At 50.8% G+C, this 17,678-nt stretch overlaps 1 protein-coding gene across 1 annotated transcript in view; it reads left to right on the top strand.

The window, feature by feature from the left end:
- Positions 1-9,001: 9,001 nt before the first annotated feature.
- LOC132593026 (mucin-2-like) overlaps positions 9,002-17,678 on the top strand; it is a gene marked incomplete at its 3' end in the record, with an annotated part of 44,775 nt that continues 36,098 nt past the window's right edge. Inside the window, exons 1-4 of the mRNA XM_060281403.1 lie at positions 9,002-9,114; positions 14,097-14,294; positions 15,553-15,698; positions 16,815-17,030. Of these exons, the coding sequence (XP_060137386.1) occupies positions 9,002-9,114; positions 14,097-14,294; positions 15,553-15,698; positions 16,815-17,030 (673 nt within the window). The remainder of the gene's footprint in view (positions 9,115-14,096; positions 14,295-15,552; positions 15,699-16,814; positions 17,031-17,678) is intronic.

Raw genomic sequence — 17,678 nt, 5'->3', positions numbered from 1 at the left:
ACAAGCTCATCAAAAAAATCTGGGAAAGAGAAGATTTAGTGATGCCAAAATTATCAATATCTTTGAAAAGGTGATTGAACGGATTGCGGAAACTATCGAGGCATCTCTTTATTCTCTACTGCTGGCAAAATTCTTGCAAGGATCTTAGCAAACTGTTTCCTAACTATATCTGAGGACACCTTTCCTGAATCCCAAAATGGCTTTCAACCTTCTGGGGGGGACAGTGAATGTGATTTTCACTGTTCAACAGCTTCAAGAAAAATGCAGAGAGCAAAACCAACCCCTGTATATGGCATTTATTGACCTGACTAAGGCCTTTGACACTGTAAATCGTACTGCTCTGTGAACTGTCCTTTTAAAAATTGGCTGCCCAGATAAATTTGTGAACATCATTCGGCTCCTCCATGATAATATGACAGCAACAATCATGGATAACAATGGCTCTCAAAGTGAAAATTTACAGTGGGATTGGGTATTAAACAGGGATGTGTTATCGCCCCAACTCTATTCATTATTTTCATTGCCATGATCCTACACTTTGTCGAAAGGAAACTCCCCACTGGGGTAGAAATCATATATCAAACAGAGATGGAAAGCTCTTCAATCTGAGCAGGCTGAAAGTGAAGAGGAAGGTTACCGCAACTTCCGTCCTAGAGCTTCAGTATGCTGATGACAATGTAGTGTGCGCATGCTCAGAGGATGACCTCCAAACCATCCTAAATATCTTCACAGAAGCTTACGAAAAGCTTGGCCTGTCGCTCAACATCCAAAAAACCAAAGTGCTGCACCAATAAGTAGAAAATAACCCCTCTGCATCGCCACAAATCCAACTCAGTGGTGTAACGTTGGGAAATGTCGATCACTTCTCCTACCTAGGCAGTTACCTTTCCACAAGGGCCAACACTGGTGCCAAAATCCAGCATCGCCTGAGCTCTGCGAGTGCGGCTTTCTCCCGATTGAAGTGCAGAGTGTTTGAGGACCGGGACATTCTCAGGAAAACCAAAATGCTTGTTTACAAAGCTATTGTACTGCCAACCTTACTATATGCTTGTGAAACATGGACCACTTATAAACGCCATCTCCAACTCCCCAAAAGATTCCATCAACAGTGTCTCCGAAAAATGTTACACATCACTTGGGAAGACAGGGAAACTAATGTCAGTGTACTGGAAGAAGCAAAGATCACCAGTGTTGAAGCAAGGATTCTTCAACATCAACTTCGTTGGACTGGTCATGTTGTGCGGATGCCTGATGATCGTCTTCCAAAGCAACTACAGTGGTACCTCGGGTTACAGACGCTTCAGGTTACAGACTCCGCTAACCCAGAAATAGTACCTCGGGTTAAGAACTTTGCTTCAGGATGAGAACAGAAATCGTGCGGCGGCGGCATGTCAACAGTGGGAGGTCCCATTAGCTAAAGTGGTGTCTCAGGTTAAGAACAGTTTCAGGTTAAGAACGGACCTCCAGAACAAATTAAGTTCTTAAGCCGAGGAACCATTGTACTCTATTCCGAAGTTAAAAATGGAAAGCATGATGCTGGTGGTCAACAAAAGAGGTTTAAAGACTGTCTCAAGGCAAATAGTAAAAATAGTAAACACCGACAACTGGGAAACCCTGGCCTGCGAGTGCTGCAGTTGGAGAACAGCCTTTACCAAAGGTGTCATGGGCTTTGAAGAAGGTCAAACTCAGGACATAAGGGAGAAATGTGCTAAGAGGAAGGCACACTTGGCAAACCCTCACCGTGACCAACTCCCGTCCGGAAACCAATGTCCCCACTGTGGAAGGATATATGGATCCAGAATTGGCCTCCACAGTCACTTATGGACTCATTGTTAAAACCATGTTTATGGAAGACAATCTTACAATGAGGGATCACCAAAGAAGAAGAAGAGGATGGCCACCTGCCATGGCTGCTTTAGCTGCGATCCCTGTACTGCAGGGGGTTGGGCTAGATGACCCTGGGGGGTCCCCCTAACACTTCCAACTCTGGTTACATGAGATTGTACAGAAAATTTAACTCTAAGGGGCTCCTTAGGCCAATGAATTGGGAAATTGAGGGAAAAGAGAGGCAAATGTGACATTTTCCAAGCCGAGGGAGAAGCCTCGCGAGACCAGGAAAACCGGAACAAGGCCCTGATCCTTCTGTTTGAGGCCGGAGGGGAACCCCAAGGCATCCTCTGGCCAGGGACCCCCTAAAAACTCCTCACGGGCACCTGAGGGAATTACTGTACTTTTCCGTTTATAAGACTAGGTTTTTGTTACTTTAAAATAAAGTTAAAAATCTGGGGGCGTCTTATATACGAGTAGTGCATATGCCTATTTTCTAAATTTGGGGTCTCCAAAAGTAGGGGGTGTCTTATAAACGGAAAAATACAGTACATGTGTTATGGATTTCAAACAGTGGCTGTTTAGGAGGCCTCCAGATATGAGGGCCTTGCCTTCTTTTTCCCAAAATGCCCCCCCCATCCCCCCAAGATCATATAAATGTTATGATATAAATAAGTTGCCCCTGAGGAAGAGGACAAGAAAGAACCTTTTGAATCCTCATTAAAGAAAGAAAAGCCTCCTGAGGGAGCAAGCGATGGTCCCCTCCATTGCCTGAGGAGAGAGGGGGAGGGGCAGCTCTTCTAGCACTTTCTAAGGGGAAGAAAAAGGCGGGAAAAAGCCTCAGGCGGCGGGAGGCCTTCATATCCCAGCCTCTTCTGAGGAGAAAAAGGGCCCCCTTTCTGAGGAAAGTCTCATTTCTGAGGAGGAAAAGCATCTCCTCAGAAACAACCCATTTCTTTCATTTATTTATAACTACAGTATACGCCGCTTGATTGCAAAAGAACAAGAACCCTCAAAGCAGTTTACAAAGGAGAAAGCAGTAAATCTGAGAGAGATTCACAGGTGTCCTTCGAAACATACAAAAGTTGAAATGCCTGAAATAGATTAAGATTCCCTCAACTTTCAGTCCTGGTGTTCCTTTGATTTACTCTTCCCCAGATGCCTCAAGCCCCTCGGATGGGCGATCCTGGAGGGAATCTCTGAGCAGCCCCTTGGCGTATTAGTATTATCATTTTGATTATTATTATTGTTATATATTTATTGTATAGCCCGCTTTCCCCCCTGGTGGTCAACAAAAGAGGTTTAAAGACTGTCTCAAGGCAAATCTTAATGGAGAGCAGCCTTTGCCAAAGGTGCCATGGGCTTTGAAGACACTCGAACTCAGGATGAAAGGGAGAAATCGAGTGATCGCCAAAGAAGGACAGCCCAGGAATGTGAGGGGATTTCTCGTAGGTAGCTGCATTGTACAGAGTCAGACCATGGATCCCTCAGGCAGTGGGTCGCTCCCAGGCCTACCTGGAGAGCAAGTGCTCTAACCACTGAGCCAAGCCCCTTTCCCCTCAACGAAGATGTTGAAGGCAAATTCCATGTTTGGGATCATTAGGAAATGAGTTGGAAATAAAACTGCTGATATCGTAATGTTAATGCAAATCTGTGTGAGGACTCGAACCCACAACTTCAAGTTACAAGAAAGGAGATTCCGACTCAACTTCAGGAAGATCTTTCTGGTGGCAAGAGCTGCTTGACAGTGAAATGGGCTCCCTTAGGAGGTGGTGGACTCTCCTTCCTTGAGGGTCCTCAAGCAGAGCTTGCATTGCAGGGGGTTGGGCTGGATGACCCTCAGGGTCCCCTTCCAGCTCTGCAGTTCTGTGAACTCACTGGAAGTCCCTGTGCTTCAAGCTGTGGATCAAAAGAGGGTTTTCCAAAGAAATAGATCACCATCCAAATTCTTCCCTGTGGACCTTAGAGGTGGGGTCACCGTTCCATGTGGGGCCAGGGAAGGAGTGTAATGGAGACCCCAAGCATGCATTATGTGGGGTGGGATTCGGATGCCCAGTTTCTATTCTGGGATCTCCTCCCAGCAGCTGCTCGCCTATTAAAAGAACCCGGGTCAAAAATAAACCAGCTGGCTGTGTGTGAAAAGGGGAGACCGGGGGGGGGGGGAGAGTTGGAATCATTTGCTGCGACCCATTAGGTACCCTGATGCGCTGGCACAAAAGGGGGGCAGGTGGGGCGAGGGCATATGTGTGTCCCCTTTTGCAGAGGGCAGAATCAGCCCTCCTGTGGCTGCTGGGGAGACAATGTTGGTCTGGTTCCTAGAGGTTTCTTTTGGGGGGGGGCATTGCACATAAAATAAACACTTGTTCCCCCTTCTCCTAGCAGGGCCATGCGGGGGGGGGGGGTTTCAATCTGGAGTGGGGGAGGGGACACACAGAGCAAAATGCCCCTGTATTCCTGCTTGCAATGATAAGACTTTTTTGCATTTGGGTGTTGATCTGCTGCAGCAGAATGTCTCTGCTTTTGACCGGGGGGGGGGGGGGGATGCCATCTGCATCACTCGTCATGTGCCTGTCAGGAAACCCTCTGGCCGGAACTAATGCTTCCCCTCCCTGCCCAAGGATTAGCAAGTGGAAACCAAACCCCGCCATCCGAGTGCCAGGGCTCACGCTGGCAGCAACCCCCCCCCTCGCTCCTGCAGTTCAGCAGGGAAAGAGACACGTCGCTGTCGCTGTCTCTCCCTCCCCTCCTGTGGCTCCCACCCCAAAGTCAAAACAGGAGCTGGAATCAGGGGCAGTTGGAGGCCCCTCACCCTGCCTGTGCCCCAGAGAGATCTCCCCGCCTCCTCTCTCGGCTGCCAGTCTGTGCCCTCCTCGTTGAATAATTGAATGGCAGCATTGAAAGAGACCCCAAGGGTCATCTAGACCAACCCCCTGCGTCCGTCTTTCTCTTCCTCCGCTCCTCCCCATTTCCCTGCCTCTTTTGAGTAGGGGGGTGGTGGTGCTGCGCCTTGCCCCCTGCCCATAACACTTTCTTGAGGACTGCAGCCTTGACCTCTGCCACCCTCAAGCCCTCCAAGGTGCTATGGATTATGACAACCGAAGTGTCCCCAGGCTGGCACAGCCAGCAGCCAGGGATAGTGGGAGTTGCAGCCCCCCCACCAGCCACCTGTTGATGAGGCACCCCAAAAGGGATTTGGCAGAAGTCAGCTCCCTTCCTCTCACCCGTCTCCTGCCCCTCTCACCTGCCTTGTCTCTCCTGGCTCTGCTGCTTCTGTTTGTCTTCCCGGAACCTCATTGTCACAGAGTCACACACCTCACTGTCCTGCCCTCCTTTCTTGCTACTCTCATCACGTTGCCTGCTAATCCCGTCCTCCAGAAGTACATGCAGCCCCTCCCTGTTTTGTGTCATCTGCAGACTTGATAAGTAAATAAACAGCAGAAGTGGGGGAGGCCCCCTCCCCCAAGATTATCACCCAGGCCTTTGGCCCCTTGCCAAAAAAGAGAAGAAGGGCCTCCTCACAGAGTGGCAACAGCACATGCCTTGCAGGCTGAAGGTCTCCGGTGCAATCCCTGGAGCTGGCTGGGCCAGGGGGTAGGAGGCCCACTGCCTCCCAGGAACCTGTGCTTGGAGGCTGCATACCAAGGATGGGGGGCATGCAGAAGTTGGTGCATTTTCATAGTTCTGTAATCCTGGGCTGGGGAACCTACATCTTGTGGGCTCCATGCACCCTTCAGCCCAATGCCACGTGTAGCCTGCAGGGATGGGGTGGCAGAGAGACAGGCGGGTGGTCCTTAGAGCAGGCGCTGTGCAACTCTGCAAGATCCACCAGCTGCCACTTGCAAGGGTCTCAGCTGGCTTCCCCTGAGCCTTTGCTAAGAATATAATAAAATGCTTCCAGGGACTAGAGGAGCTGCTTCTGAAATGTGTCATTCTCACCTCCCAATAGTCATGGCTTTAAAATGTCATGTTTTAGGGTCGCTGCTCCCTCTCGATACCCCCACAACTCCCTTCCTGTACCTTATCCAGCTCTGGCCACCAAAAGGAAACGAGCCAAAGAGCTTATATTTGTGGCTTGCTCTTGGAAGCCTTTACTAGAGGCTTATCCTTGGCTGGGCTCAGAGAGAGCATTTTCCTGCATGCAGAGCTTGCCGAGTCTTTGCAAAGGAGCCCCTCTTGACTTCCCTAGCTAGCAAAAGCTGAGCAAGGAAATGATGCACTCAATTATGGAATCTGGTTTTTCGTGGTTCAGAATTTGGAGCCTGCAAGTCTGCTTCTGGCCTACACATGATGATACAGGCCTGCAATGATACAAAAGCAGGAGGGACTGCAAACTCCAGGGAGGACAGGATGAGATCAGGAGCAGCAGGGGAAGACAATCCTCGTGGCACCTTCAGAAATAAGGGCCAGAAGCTGGTCTTGGCACAACTCCAGGCACATGGTGCTCGCTGATGCGCTCCCCACTGTGAGACATGGTCGCATGTTGGGGGCCTCCAGCGGAAAGAGAGTCAACTGTTTGCTATCAGCAATTTTATGAGTCAATGATAATGTTTGATGGATTTCTGTATTTTAGTGTTTTGTTGGAAGCCGCCCAGAGTGGCTGGGGGAACCCGGCCAGATGGGCGGGGTATAAATAATAAATTATTAAATTATTATTATTATTTCATGTATTTGTATCCAGCTTTTCTTACAAGGTGGGATTCAAGGTGGCTTACATCATTACTTTTTGAGGTTTGTTTTTTAAGGAACGCCTTTTCTTTTATACAAGCTCCTTTGGTGACTGCTTTCAAGGCGTCCCAGAGGAGGAGGGTTGTTATGTTGTCTACGTCATTGTCTTTAAAGTAGTTTTGGAGGGTTTTCGAGAGACTCTTGATAATTGGTTTGTGGTCAGTATGGGTCTAAAGGACCACAATGGGTGTGTGTGTTTGTGTTTCCTCACCTAGTTTGAAAGAAACTGGGTCTGTGACCCTGATACAGTCAACCTCGGTTGTCAAACGTAATCCATTCTGGAAGACCGTTCGACTTCCGAAACGTTTGACAACCAAGGATCAAAGGGCGGTCGGCAAAGTCAATAGAGAGAAAAAGGGGGGGGGAACTCCCCAGAAGCCGTTCGGTTTCGAAAATTGTTCAAAAACCGGATGTCAGGAGGTTGTTGCGGCTACTCTCGAGTAAAGACGCTCCAATCTGCACTGTCTTTAAGGATTTTATTGTGCATACTACAGTGCAGAGATAACAGAAAACATGACTGCCTAGTCCGATTCAGAACCCAGCAATGGCCATAGCTGCCAAGTACCCCGTTTTCCCCAGGAAACCCCCGTTTTTACGTACTGTTTCCCAGCGGTCCCCCGTATCTCTTCGTCTCCCGTTTTTCTCTCTAAAATTCTCCTGCCAGTGGCCTCCCCCCCCTGCTTTGCCCATCTATGGGCACCGAAAATGGCCACCGTCGCCGTCGAAAGTCGCGTCTATGCATGTCCGGAAGTGCGTAGACGCGACTTCCGGTGTTGGCGACGGCCATTTTTGGTGCCCATAGATGGGCAGAGTGACACCGGAAGTTGCGTCTACGCACTTCTGGACATGCGTAGACACGATTTCCGGTGTCGCGCGGCTGCCGATCCCGGATTCTGCAGTCCGGGACTTGGCAGGTATGGCAATGGCTGCCTTCTGCTTTTCGGCCAGCATAAAAGCCCGGGCACCCCAAAACGCTGCCCCTTCACCTTATGTGTGGGCGCGCACCTCAATTCGGGCGCTGGGGTGGCGCCTGGGCTCCGACGTCTCGCTGAGTCCCTCATCCGCTAACCTTCGACCAGAGCGGTGCCAGGGCTCAGACACCTCACTTAGCCCTCTCTCCAAACCGCTCCATTCCTCATTCCCTCCTCCGATGATGGGGGAGGGGGGAGAGGCTCCCTGTAAGTAGTCCCCCTGACACCGGAGCAGTTACTTCTGGGTTTTCAGCGTTCAGGAGAGGTGTTCCGGAGCCGAGGTTTGACTGTATTGCCAATTTTTTCTTCTTCAAATGGAGGATCAAAGTTGTGAAAACAAGGTAGTTAAAAATAGGAATTGAAATACACCAAAGCACATTTGTTGTTGTTTAGTCGTTTAGTCATGTCCGACTCTTCGTAACCCCATGGACCATTGCACGCCATGGACCCTAGCACGCCAGACATTTAGAACCAGCAATTAACGCTGATAACAGTGCAGTGCACCTTAGTTTCCAAAGGAAATGAAGGAGGGAGCCAGTCTGGTGTTTCTTGGGAGGGAATGCCACAATCTGGGACTTGCCAGAAAAGGCTCTCCCTGTCTCCTTCCACCACCGGCCGTGACTCTGATGTTGGTGGGACCGACAGAAGGTGTTCCCTGAGGGTCTTAGCACCTAGGGCAGATTCGTAGACAGGCTCTTCCAAGCCGCCTGGCCCCAAGGCAGGTTCCAGAGTGTGTTGCTTTCATTTGATTTGCACAACGCCTTCTTGTCTCTCGTGGCCGTTCTCTGATGGGTTCCATTTTGGCCACACGCCACCTCTGTGCCACATTAAGGACACCCGGTGTGCAGGATGAGGCCTTCTTGGGAGCTGTCTCACATGTCTGCAGCTCCTCCCTCACTGGGACTTCACCAAAGTCCCAGCATCAAAAGGCAATAGGGGAAAAATGATCCGACTTTGGAGCATGGATGTGTGTTTGTGAAATGTGGGAAGGGAGCAGGGATGTGAATGCTCAAGGCTTGCCTTTCCCTCATTCCTTTAGTTTCAAAAGTGTTTGCTGGCATTCCTGACGAGGCTGGAATTTTTAGAATTGGGTGCGTGAAAGAGGCCCTTTCATGTGTGGGTTGAGCAGAATCTGGGGGATGGAGGACAGATCAAAGGAAGGGCCTTCTCTCTGCAGCATGTCATGAAAATGATGGAACTCCAGAAGATCAGAGGACTGCAGGGTTGGAAGGGACCCCGAGGGTCATCTAGCCCAACCCCCTGCAATGCAGCTAAACCATTTCCGATCAACGACTATCTGACCTTTGCTTAAGAACTTCTGATGAAGGAGAAAGTCCAGCACCTTCCCAAGGAGTCTGTTCCGCCATCAAATTGCTCTTGCTGTCGGAAAGTTCTTCCTAATATAGTGTTGTCTGTCAGTTTAAGAGTAGATGGAGGAAATTCATGGAGGGAAGGGCTATAGGTAGCTATTAGCCACCATGACTATGTACTGCCTCCCGTATTGGGGGCACCATGCCCCAAATGTCACTTGCTATGGGGCCCCAGCCAAAGATGGCTCCTGTGTTGTCTTGGGGCATCTCCTTCTCCCACTGTGAGGACAGAATACTGGACTTGATGGGTCCCTTTTGGTCTGATCCAAGAGTCTCTTCTTATGTTCCCTTGGAACCTCCAGGTCCAGAGGCAGTTTATCTAGATTCCCACTGTGAGAACAGGACTAGGTGGGCCTCCTTTGGCCTGATCCAGCGCTGCTTACGATCTTTCTTACAACCAAGGCAGTGTTTCAGTTCCTTTGAGATTTACAGAAAGCCACCCACCCGCTTGTCTTCCAGAGATGAGCCTAACCAGGTGGATCCCCTTATATTATTCGCTCACTCCAGCCAATGAACTCCTACAGAGTTTAGCTTTGGAAACCAAACCTGCCTACAGCCTAGAGAAGAGCGTGGAGTGGGGGCTGACTCCTGTTCCTTGAGGGCAAAGCGCTCTGCACATGCCCAGAGGCAGCCTGGCACTGCTATACATATCCCAGGCATTGAGATTCTGGCACAAATCCCTGGAGCAACTCCATCTCAGCCCTGGCTAAGAGTGGAAGAGGAAGGGCTTTCTGTAAACACAGCGGGGAAATCCTCTCTCTTAGGGGGTGGGGGAAAACAGGAAATAGACTCTGCCTGTCCCTGGGGTGCGGACGTTGTGCTGCTGCAAGAGGGGTCAAGCTCAAGGGTGGGAGGTGTTTACTTCCTACGCAAGGCACAGGATCACATACCCTCCAAGTTTCCCGACTTTCCAGGAAGAGTCCCAAAATGACAGAAGTCATCCCGGATTTGATCCTGGAATGTCCCTTTCCCCCTCCCCTCCTCATCTCAGAGGACAATTGGATGTGGTGTGTAGATGCAATAGCACAGTCCTGTTTGAACTAAAAATAAAACTCCTGCACCAAATGAAGAAAATAGTGAAGCTGGCATATGAAGCCTTTCCTATAATTTTGAAGGAAAATGTTGCCAACCTGCCTTAAATTCTTTAATTGTGATGCCTCAGCAGCCAGCCACTTCTTATGTTCTTTTAGAAGAGATGAATTGTATGGTTTTCTTTCAAACATGAAAAAGAGAATTGTTTGATCAGATAAAAGGTGTTAATAAGGCAGCTTCTCAAATTTGTAAAAATAATAACTTACTTGCAGAGGGTGTGGGAGAATTAAAAGAGGCGAATACACAAACCACCAAGGTGGAAATGGTAGGGAGATGAGGTTTGAGGAAAATACAAGGGAAAGTAAGAGTAGTACAAGACAAAAATGGTATTACGGTGTATGTGAAAAGATTTGGGAGCTTTGACCGTGATAGAAAAGCAGCAGGAAGGGAGGGCAAAATGCATAAGAGGTTACTATTTGTGGTGGCAATCTATAATTATTTTAAAGGCCTGGGAAAAGACATATAAAGATTTGAAGAGTATGTGGGAGATGATTAATTGTTTTTTTAAAAAATTGAATGATGATATTGAGATGTACAGGACTCAATGGACTCATTGAGCAAAAGACTTTGTTCCTGTACTTGAGAGAGAATACCAGGCCAAGACCAGCCAGTTCCTACCTAAGGCAGAAGCCTCCGCCAAATAAGATAAAGAAGATTGGCAAAATAAACTTTTGAACTCTGCAGGACAACTTAGTTAATCTGACTCCAAAGAAAGAAGGACTTTGAGTTTAAAAAAGGTGCAGATGTTCAAAGAATATCTATTAAGCTTGTGTTTAGACATTTACATTAGTATAACTTTTAGAAGTAACTTGTAATAAGATGAAGAAGGTTTTAAAATTGGATTGTTAAGAATATAAGGTTCCATGCATGTGCATAAATAAGCTTAATGAAATGGGACCAAGAAGGGGAGGGGAGGGAAGTTGGCTAAAAAGAATATGGTTTTAAAAATTTGCATATGATCTTTTTTCTTTTCTTTTTTCTTCGTGTTGTGTTTTGTTTTTGTATTGTTTTTATTTTTGTTATTTTTTGAAAATTAATAAAATGGTATTAAAATAAGGAAAAAAGCAACTAGCTACTTCTTAGGAAACACAGGCAGTGTTTATTCCTTTATTGTAAATTGAGCCTGATGCTGCAATCCTCAGCATTTTTACTCAGAAGTACCGTAAGTCCAAACTTGCTGGCATATTGCTACACCCAATATGCCAGCAAGTTTGGAAAACTCAGCAATGGCCAGAGGATTGGAGAAGATCAGTCTACATCCCAATTCCAAAGAAGGGCAGTGCCAAAGAATGCTCCAACTACCGCACAATTGCGCTCATTTCACACGCTAGCAAGGTTATGCTTAAAATTCTACAAGGCAGGCTTAGGCAGTATGTGGACCGAGAACTCCCAGAAGTGCAAGCTGGATTCCGAAAGGGAAGAGGAACCAGAGACCAAATAGCAAACATGCGCTGGATTATGGAGAAAGCTAGAGAGTTCCAGAAAAACGTCTACTTCTGCTTCATTGACTATGCAAAAGCCTTTGACTGTGTCGACCACAGCAAACTATGGCAAGTTCTTAAAGAAATGGGAGTGCCTGATCACCTCATCTGTCTCCTGAGAAATCTCTATGTGGGACAAGAAGCTACAGTTAGAACTGGATATGGAACAACTGATTGGTTCAAAATTGGGAAAGGAGTACGACAAGGTTGTATATTGTCTCCCTGCTTATTTAACTTATATGCAGAATTCATCATGCGAAAGGCTGGACTAGATGAATCCCAAGCCGGAATTAAGATTGCTGGAAGAAATATCAACAACCTCAGATATGCAGATGACACAACCTTGATGGCAGAAAGCGAGGAGGAATTAAAGAACCTTTTAATGAGGGTGAAAGAGGAGAGCGCAAAATATGGTCTGAAGCTCAACATCAAAAAAACCAAGATCATGGCCACTGGTCCCATCACCTCCTGGCAAATAGAAGGGGAAGAAATGGAGGCAGTGAGGGATTTTACTTTCTTGGGCTCCTTGATCACTGCAGATGGTGACAGCAGTCACGAAATTAAAAGATGCCTGCTTCTTGGGAGAAAAGCAATGACAAACCTAGACAGCATCTTAAAAAGCAGAGACATCACCTTGCCGACAAAGGTCCGTATAGTTAAAGCTATGGTTTTCCCAGTAGTGATGTATGGAAGTGAGAGCTGGACCATAAAGAAGGCTGATCGCCGAAGAATTGATGCTTTTGAATTATGGTGCTGGAGGAGACTCTTGAGAGTCCCATGGACTGCAAGAAGATCAAACCTATCCATTCTGAAGGAAATCAGCCCTGAGTGCTCCCTGGAAGGACAGATCGTGAAGCTGAGGCTCCAATACTTTGGCCACCTCATGAGAAGAGAAGAATCATTGGAAAAGACCCTGATGTTGGGAAAGATTGAGGGCACTAGGAGAAGGGGACGACAGAGGACAAGATGGTTGGACAGTGTTCTCGAAGCTACGAACATGAGTTTGACCAAACTGCGGGAGGCAGTGCAAGACAGGAGTGCCTGGCGTGCTGTGGTCCATGGGGTCACGAAGAGTCGGACACGACTAAACGACTAAACAACAACAACAACTGTAAGTCCTTCTTAGTTCATTAGGATTTACTCTCTGGTATGTTTATTACACGGGTGGCGCTGTGGTCTAAACCACTGAGCCTAGGGCTTGCCAATCAGAAGGTTGGTGGTTCGAATCCCCTGTTGCTCGGTCCCAGCTCCTGCCAACCTAGCAGTTCGAAAGCACATCAAAGTGCAAGTAGAGAAATAGGTACCACTCCAGCGGGAAGGTAAATGGCATTTCCATGTAGTGCTCTGGTTTCACCAGAAACGGCTTAGTCATGCTGGCCACATGACCCGAAAAACTGTCTGTGGACAAACGCTGGCTCCCTTGGCCACAACCCCCGAGTCGTTCGCGACTGGACTTAACTGTCAGGGGTCCTTTCCATTTTTATGTTTATCACTGGGAGAAAAGCGATGACAAACCTAGACAGCATCTTAAAAAGCTTGGACATCACCTTGCCGACAAAGGTCCGTATAGTTAAAGCTATGGTTTTCCCAGTAGTGATGGATGGAAGTGAGAGCTGGACCATAAAGAAGGCTGATTGCCGAAGAATTGATGCTTTTGAATTATGATGCTGGGGGAGACTCTTGAGAGTCCCATGGACTGCAAGAAGATCAAATCTATCCATTCTGAAGGAAATCAGCCCTGAGTGCTCACTGGAAGGACAGATCCTGAAGCTGAGGCTCCAATACTTTGGCCACCTCATGAGAAGAGAAGACTCCCTGGAAAAGACTCTGATGTTGGGAAAGATGGAGGGCACTAGGAGAAGGGGACGACAGAGGGCGAGATGATTGGACAGTGTCTGCGAAGCTACGAACATGAGTTTGACCAAACTGCGGGAGGCAGTGGAAGAAAGGAGTGCCTGGCCTGCTCTGGTCCATGGGGTCACGAAGAGTCGGACACGACTAAACAACAATGTTTATTACTATTACTAAAAAAATTGTCCAGTACCACCTTATTATTATTATTATTATTATTATTATTATTATTATTATTATTATTATTTCACCTTTTTCCCTGACAGGAACTCAAGGCAGCTTAACGCTAACATTTTGTATTTCTTTCCGTTCATCTGTGGAAAGTGTTGCACACAATCCCTTCCCCTCACACATTTTTTCTTTACAACGATCCTGCAAGGTGGGTGAGGTGCAGAGGTTGCACTTGGCTCAAGGTGACCGATGTCTGAGTGTGAATGACATCTATGTGTGCAATGAGATCAAACGTAGGAGAAGCTTCCGGATGTGGAATAGGATTTCCCTATTTTCATGGTGAAATGTTGGAGGGGGTGGGAGGGGGCTGGAGACGGTGTCTGCATGTCTGGTTGGGGGTGGCAAGTCTGGTGTGTTTAGATGCTCCTGGGTGGGGGAGCACATGCCTTCCCCTCCCCACCGCTGTGGCTCCTTCCAAGCATTTGGGAGAGGGGCAGATTTAGCCTGGATGCTTCTGGGACACCCAGCGCACCCCCCCCCCCAATCCACCCTGGCCAAGCTTTTAATAGCTCTCCCCTCCCCCTCCTTCCTCCCTTTGATTCCTGCAGCTGCTCTGTTTGCAAACAAGGGGGAGGTGTCCATAGAGACAGCCTTGATGTGACCGGGGGGGGGGATGCGCCCGGCCGGACCCCCTCACCTCCGAAGCAGCCATGTGCAGCTGAGCGCATTAAGGGCCGCATCTGGGTCCGGATGAGCGCCTGGCTGGATTGCGACCCACCCGCTGCTCCTCACAGTACCCCCGCCCCGTGGGTGCGCAGGCGCACAGGCAGAGGACTCCCTTTGCTGCCTCTCTTTGCACCAACGGAGGTTCCCAGCCCCCCCCCCCCCGCCGGATCTCCCGACAGCCTCACCCCACCTGGGAGAAGCCAGGATCCCTCCCCAGCTAATGATTTTCCATCAGAACATGGCCCTCCCCTGCATGTCCAGCTCCACGCTCTACATCTTTGCAGGGGAGTGCTTGGGGGGTGGGGGTGGGGGTGCACTCTGCACACTCTCGGAGGTGTTTGCTCCAAGCATGAGCCCCCCCCCGCCCGAAACATTCTGGCCTTGCTCAGCCACCCGCCTCCCCGGTTGGGAAAACCCCCAGGCAGGACATCCTCGATACTAGCCCCCACAAACACAAGCCAGGTGCTGAGGAAGGGGAGCAGGCAAGGGGCGATGGAGAAAGAGGGATAGAGAATGGGGGGGCGCTGGGGGGGCAGACAAGGAATAGGAAACTGGTGGCGGGGTGGGGGTAGAAGATGACTCGGGAAAGATGGGGCTGGAGCCGGAGGGAGCTGCGCGTTCGAGGGCGGCGCGCGCGGGGGGGGGGGAGACTTTGGAAAACAGCGGCCAGGGAGGGAGCGTCAGAAGCTCCCCTCCCCTCCCCGGCACGTGCCAGCCTGTCACGGGCGCCTCCGACCTCCATATGGGGGGAGAGGGGTGCGGTAATTTCTCAGACCTGCCCCCCCTCCCCATTTCCAGCCCGGCCAGAGATAAGGGAGCCTTTTTTGCGGAAGAGAGAGATGATCAGATTTGGGGAAACACGATTTGTGGGTGGAGAAGGGATGCTGGGGCGTCTGCGTCAGAGGCGCCCAGGCTGATGGGCCGAGGAGGGAGCCCTTTCGGGGTGTCCGGGGAGCCTCCACCTACCGGCGCGGGGAGCAGCTGCCCCTTACCTGGGCCGAGGAGGAGGAGGAGGAGGAGGACGAGGGCGCCGCTGTTTCTGTCTCCGCTGCCTCTGCCGACTCCGGGCTGGCGGCGGCGGGGGCGAGAGGAGCAGCAGCAGCAGCAGCAGAGGCGCCCCCCCAGCCCCGCCTGGCTGGCCCAGCCTCCCCACCCCGCCGGGCGGCGGCCAAAGGCAGCAGATCTCGCGAGCCTCACCTCCCCCCCCCGCCAGCCCTGGGCTCCCCGTGGAGGAGGTGGGGGCAGCGGCTAAGCCGGGGCGTTCCCACACTGGGGAAGGGGCAAAAATCCAGGGGCCCCTCCGAGGCGCCCCGTCTATTTTCCTCCCGCCCCCTCCAGCAAAGCAGACGGGCCTGGGCGGGTCTTCAAGCCTGTCCTCGCTTGGCACGTGTCGAGCAAGTTGCGGGTTCTCCCCGTCGGGGATCGGGGTGCTGGGACTCTCAGGCGCCGCTTCCGACGGGAGACCCCCGGCCAGCCCCCTAAAGGTGCGTCTGGTTGAAGAACTTGTGCGCAACGCCAGCCTTCTGAAGCTTCGCCCGAGGACCCCCCCTCCAAATCCCCTTCTTCTGAAGATCTCAGAATTGGGACCACCCATTTAGCCTTGGGTTCCTTGGAGGGGAATCACCGACCTTCTCCCACCCCGGTAAAAGTTCCCGGGGCGTATTGCAAAGGATGCCTCGCGATGGTTTTGTATTGTTTTACAAAGACAGCACGTGTGAACCCCCGGGACCCCGACGGCAAACCCCGAGAACCCGGGAATCGTCGGCCTCTTTGGGATGCGAATTCCAGGAGTGCTCAGCAGCCGCCCGCCAAGCGAAGATTTGGGGGTGGCGGCACCACAACCCTCGAGGATCCGGTCCAGCGGGGAGGGGGCTGCCGGTTCCTCGCAGGGATGAGGCCCGATTTTTATCCCCGACAGTCCGGGCACTCCAAATTCCGCCCATCCACGCACCCCAATTCTCCTTCTGACCTCACATACCCCCTCGGCCCCCTCCCTCGGCAAGGCCTTCCTCGCGCCAGCTCCAGGGGAGGAGGAAGAGCGTGCCCCTGAGCGCGTGCAAAGTGCCTTCCGGCCACCAGCCTAGAGCCCCCGCCCCCTCTCCTTCGGAGCATCCAAGCTAGAACGTGTCCAGAGGAGGGCAACCAAAATGGTCAAAGTCCTGGAAACGATGCCTTATGATGAACGGCTTAGGGAGCTGGGTATGTTTAGCCTGGAGAAGAGAAGGTTAAGGGGTGATATGATAGCCATGTTCAAATATATGAAAGGATGCCATATGGAGGAGGGAGAAAGATTGTTTTCTGCTGCTCCAGAGAAGCGGACATGGAGCAATGGATTCAAACTACAAGAAAGAAGATTTCACCTAAACATTAGGAAGAACTTCCTGACAGTAAGAGCTGTTCGGCAGTGGAATTTGCTACCAAGGAGTGTGGTGGAGTCTCCTTCTTTGGAGGTCTTTAAGCAGAGGCTTACAGGCATATGTCAAGAATGTTTTGATGGTGTTTCCTGCTTGGGAGGGGGTTGGACTGGATGGCCCTTGTGGTCTCTTCCAACTCTATATTCTTTCATTCTATGATTCTATCTCCGCCCCCCGCCCCATCAGGAAAGAACCCAGGAGTTCCGGCTCTCCCTCTCCAGCACCTCCGCCGGGTGGACAGCGCTGCGTTGACGTCACTCCCCTCCCCCATCGGAAGCCTGGCCTGGACTCGGCCTGGCCGGGATCCCCTTCACGACGACGCCGGGAGGGAAGCGCTGCTGGCTGTGGGTGCCGAGCGGGGCCCCACAAAGGGCCGGAAGGCGGCAGAGATGGACCCCGGGGGTATTTTTGGCCAGCGATGCCTGGAATCCGGCAGGAGGGAGGGAAGGGAGAAAGATCCGGTTACGGGGAGGCGCGGGGCTTGCAAAGCGGGCTCGCGCGGCTGGCACATGCACGCGCGTAAACAACCCCCACGTCTCTCCCCCACCCCCACCATCCAGCCAGTTCACACGTCCCAGGGGACTGAATCTGCAAACAGTACCTCCGACGGCCAGCAGGTGGCAGCAGCGCGTCGGTTCCCCCCCCCCCCCGCGCCGGCAGCGTCCACACGAGCAGACCCTCTTTTCGGTCGGAGCAGAGGAGGTGACTCTAAAGCTGAGTTCACACGATGCCTTTGAAGCACGCCCCACAGGGTTACAATCCTCGGCAACTCTTCAAATCATTGAATTGTAGAGTTGGAAGGGGGACCCAATAGGGTCATCTAGTCCAACCAGCTGTGAACTGTTAGCAAACTACCATGCCCAGAATTCTTTGGTGTGTGCGCGCTTTGCATGTGCTTTAAAACATTCACGTGTACACATCCAAGGCTGCCTCCTCCTCTTCCCATTATTATAGAATCGCAGATTGTAGAGTTGGAAGGGACTCAAAGGGTCATCCAATCCAACCCCCTGCAATGTGCCTGAAGACTTTGCCTCCATGTGGCGCTGTGAC

The sequence above is a fragment of the Zootoca vivipara genome, chromosome 13 (assembly GCF_963506605.1).
Source record: "Zootoca vivipara chromosome 13, rZooViv1.1, whole genome shotgun sequence".
NCBI lineage: Eukaryota > Metazoa > Chordata > Lepidosauria > Squamata > Lacertidae > Zootoca > Zootoca vivipara.
This window is presented reverse-complemented; position numbering and strand designations above follow the sequence as displayed.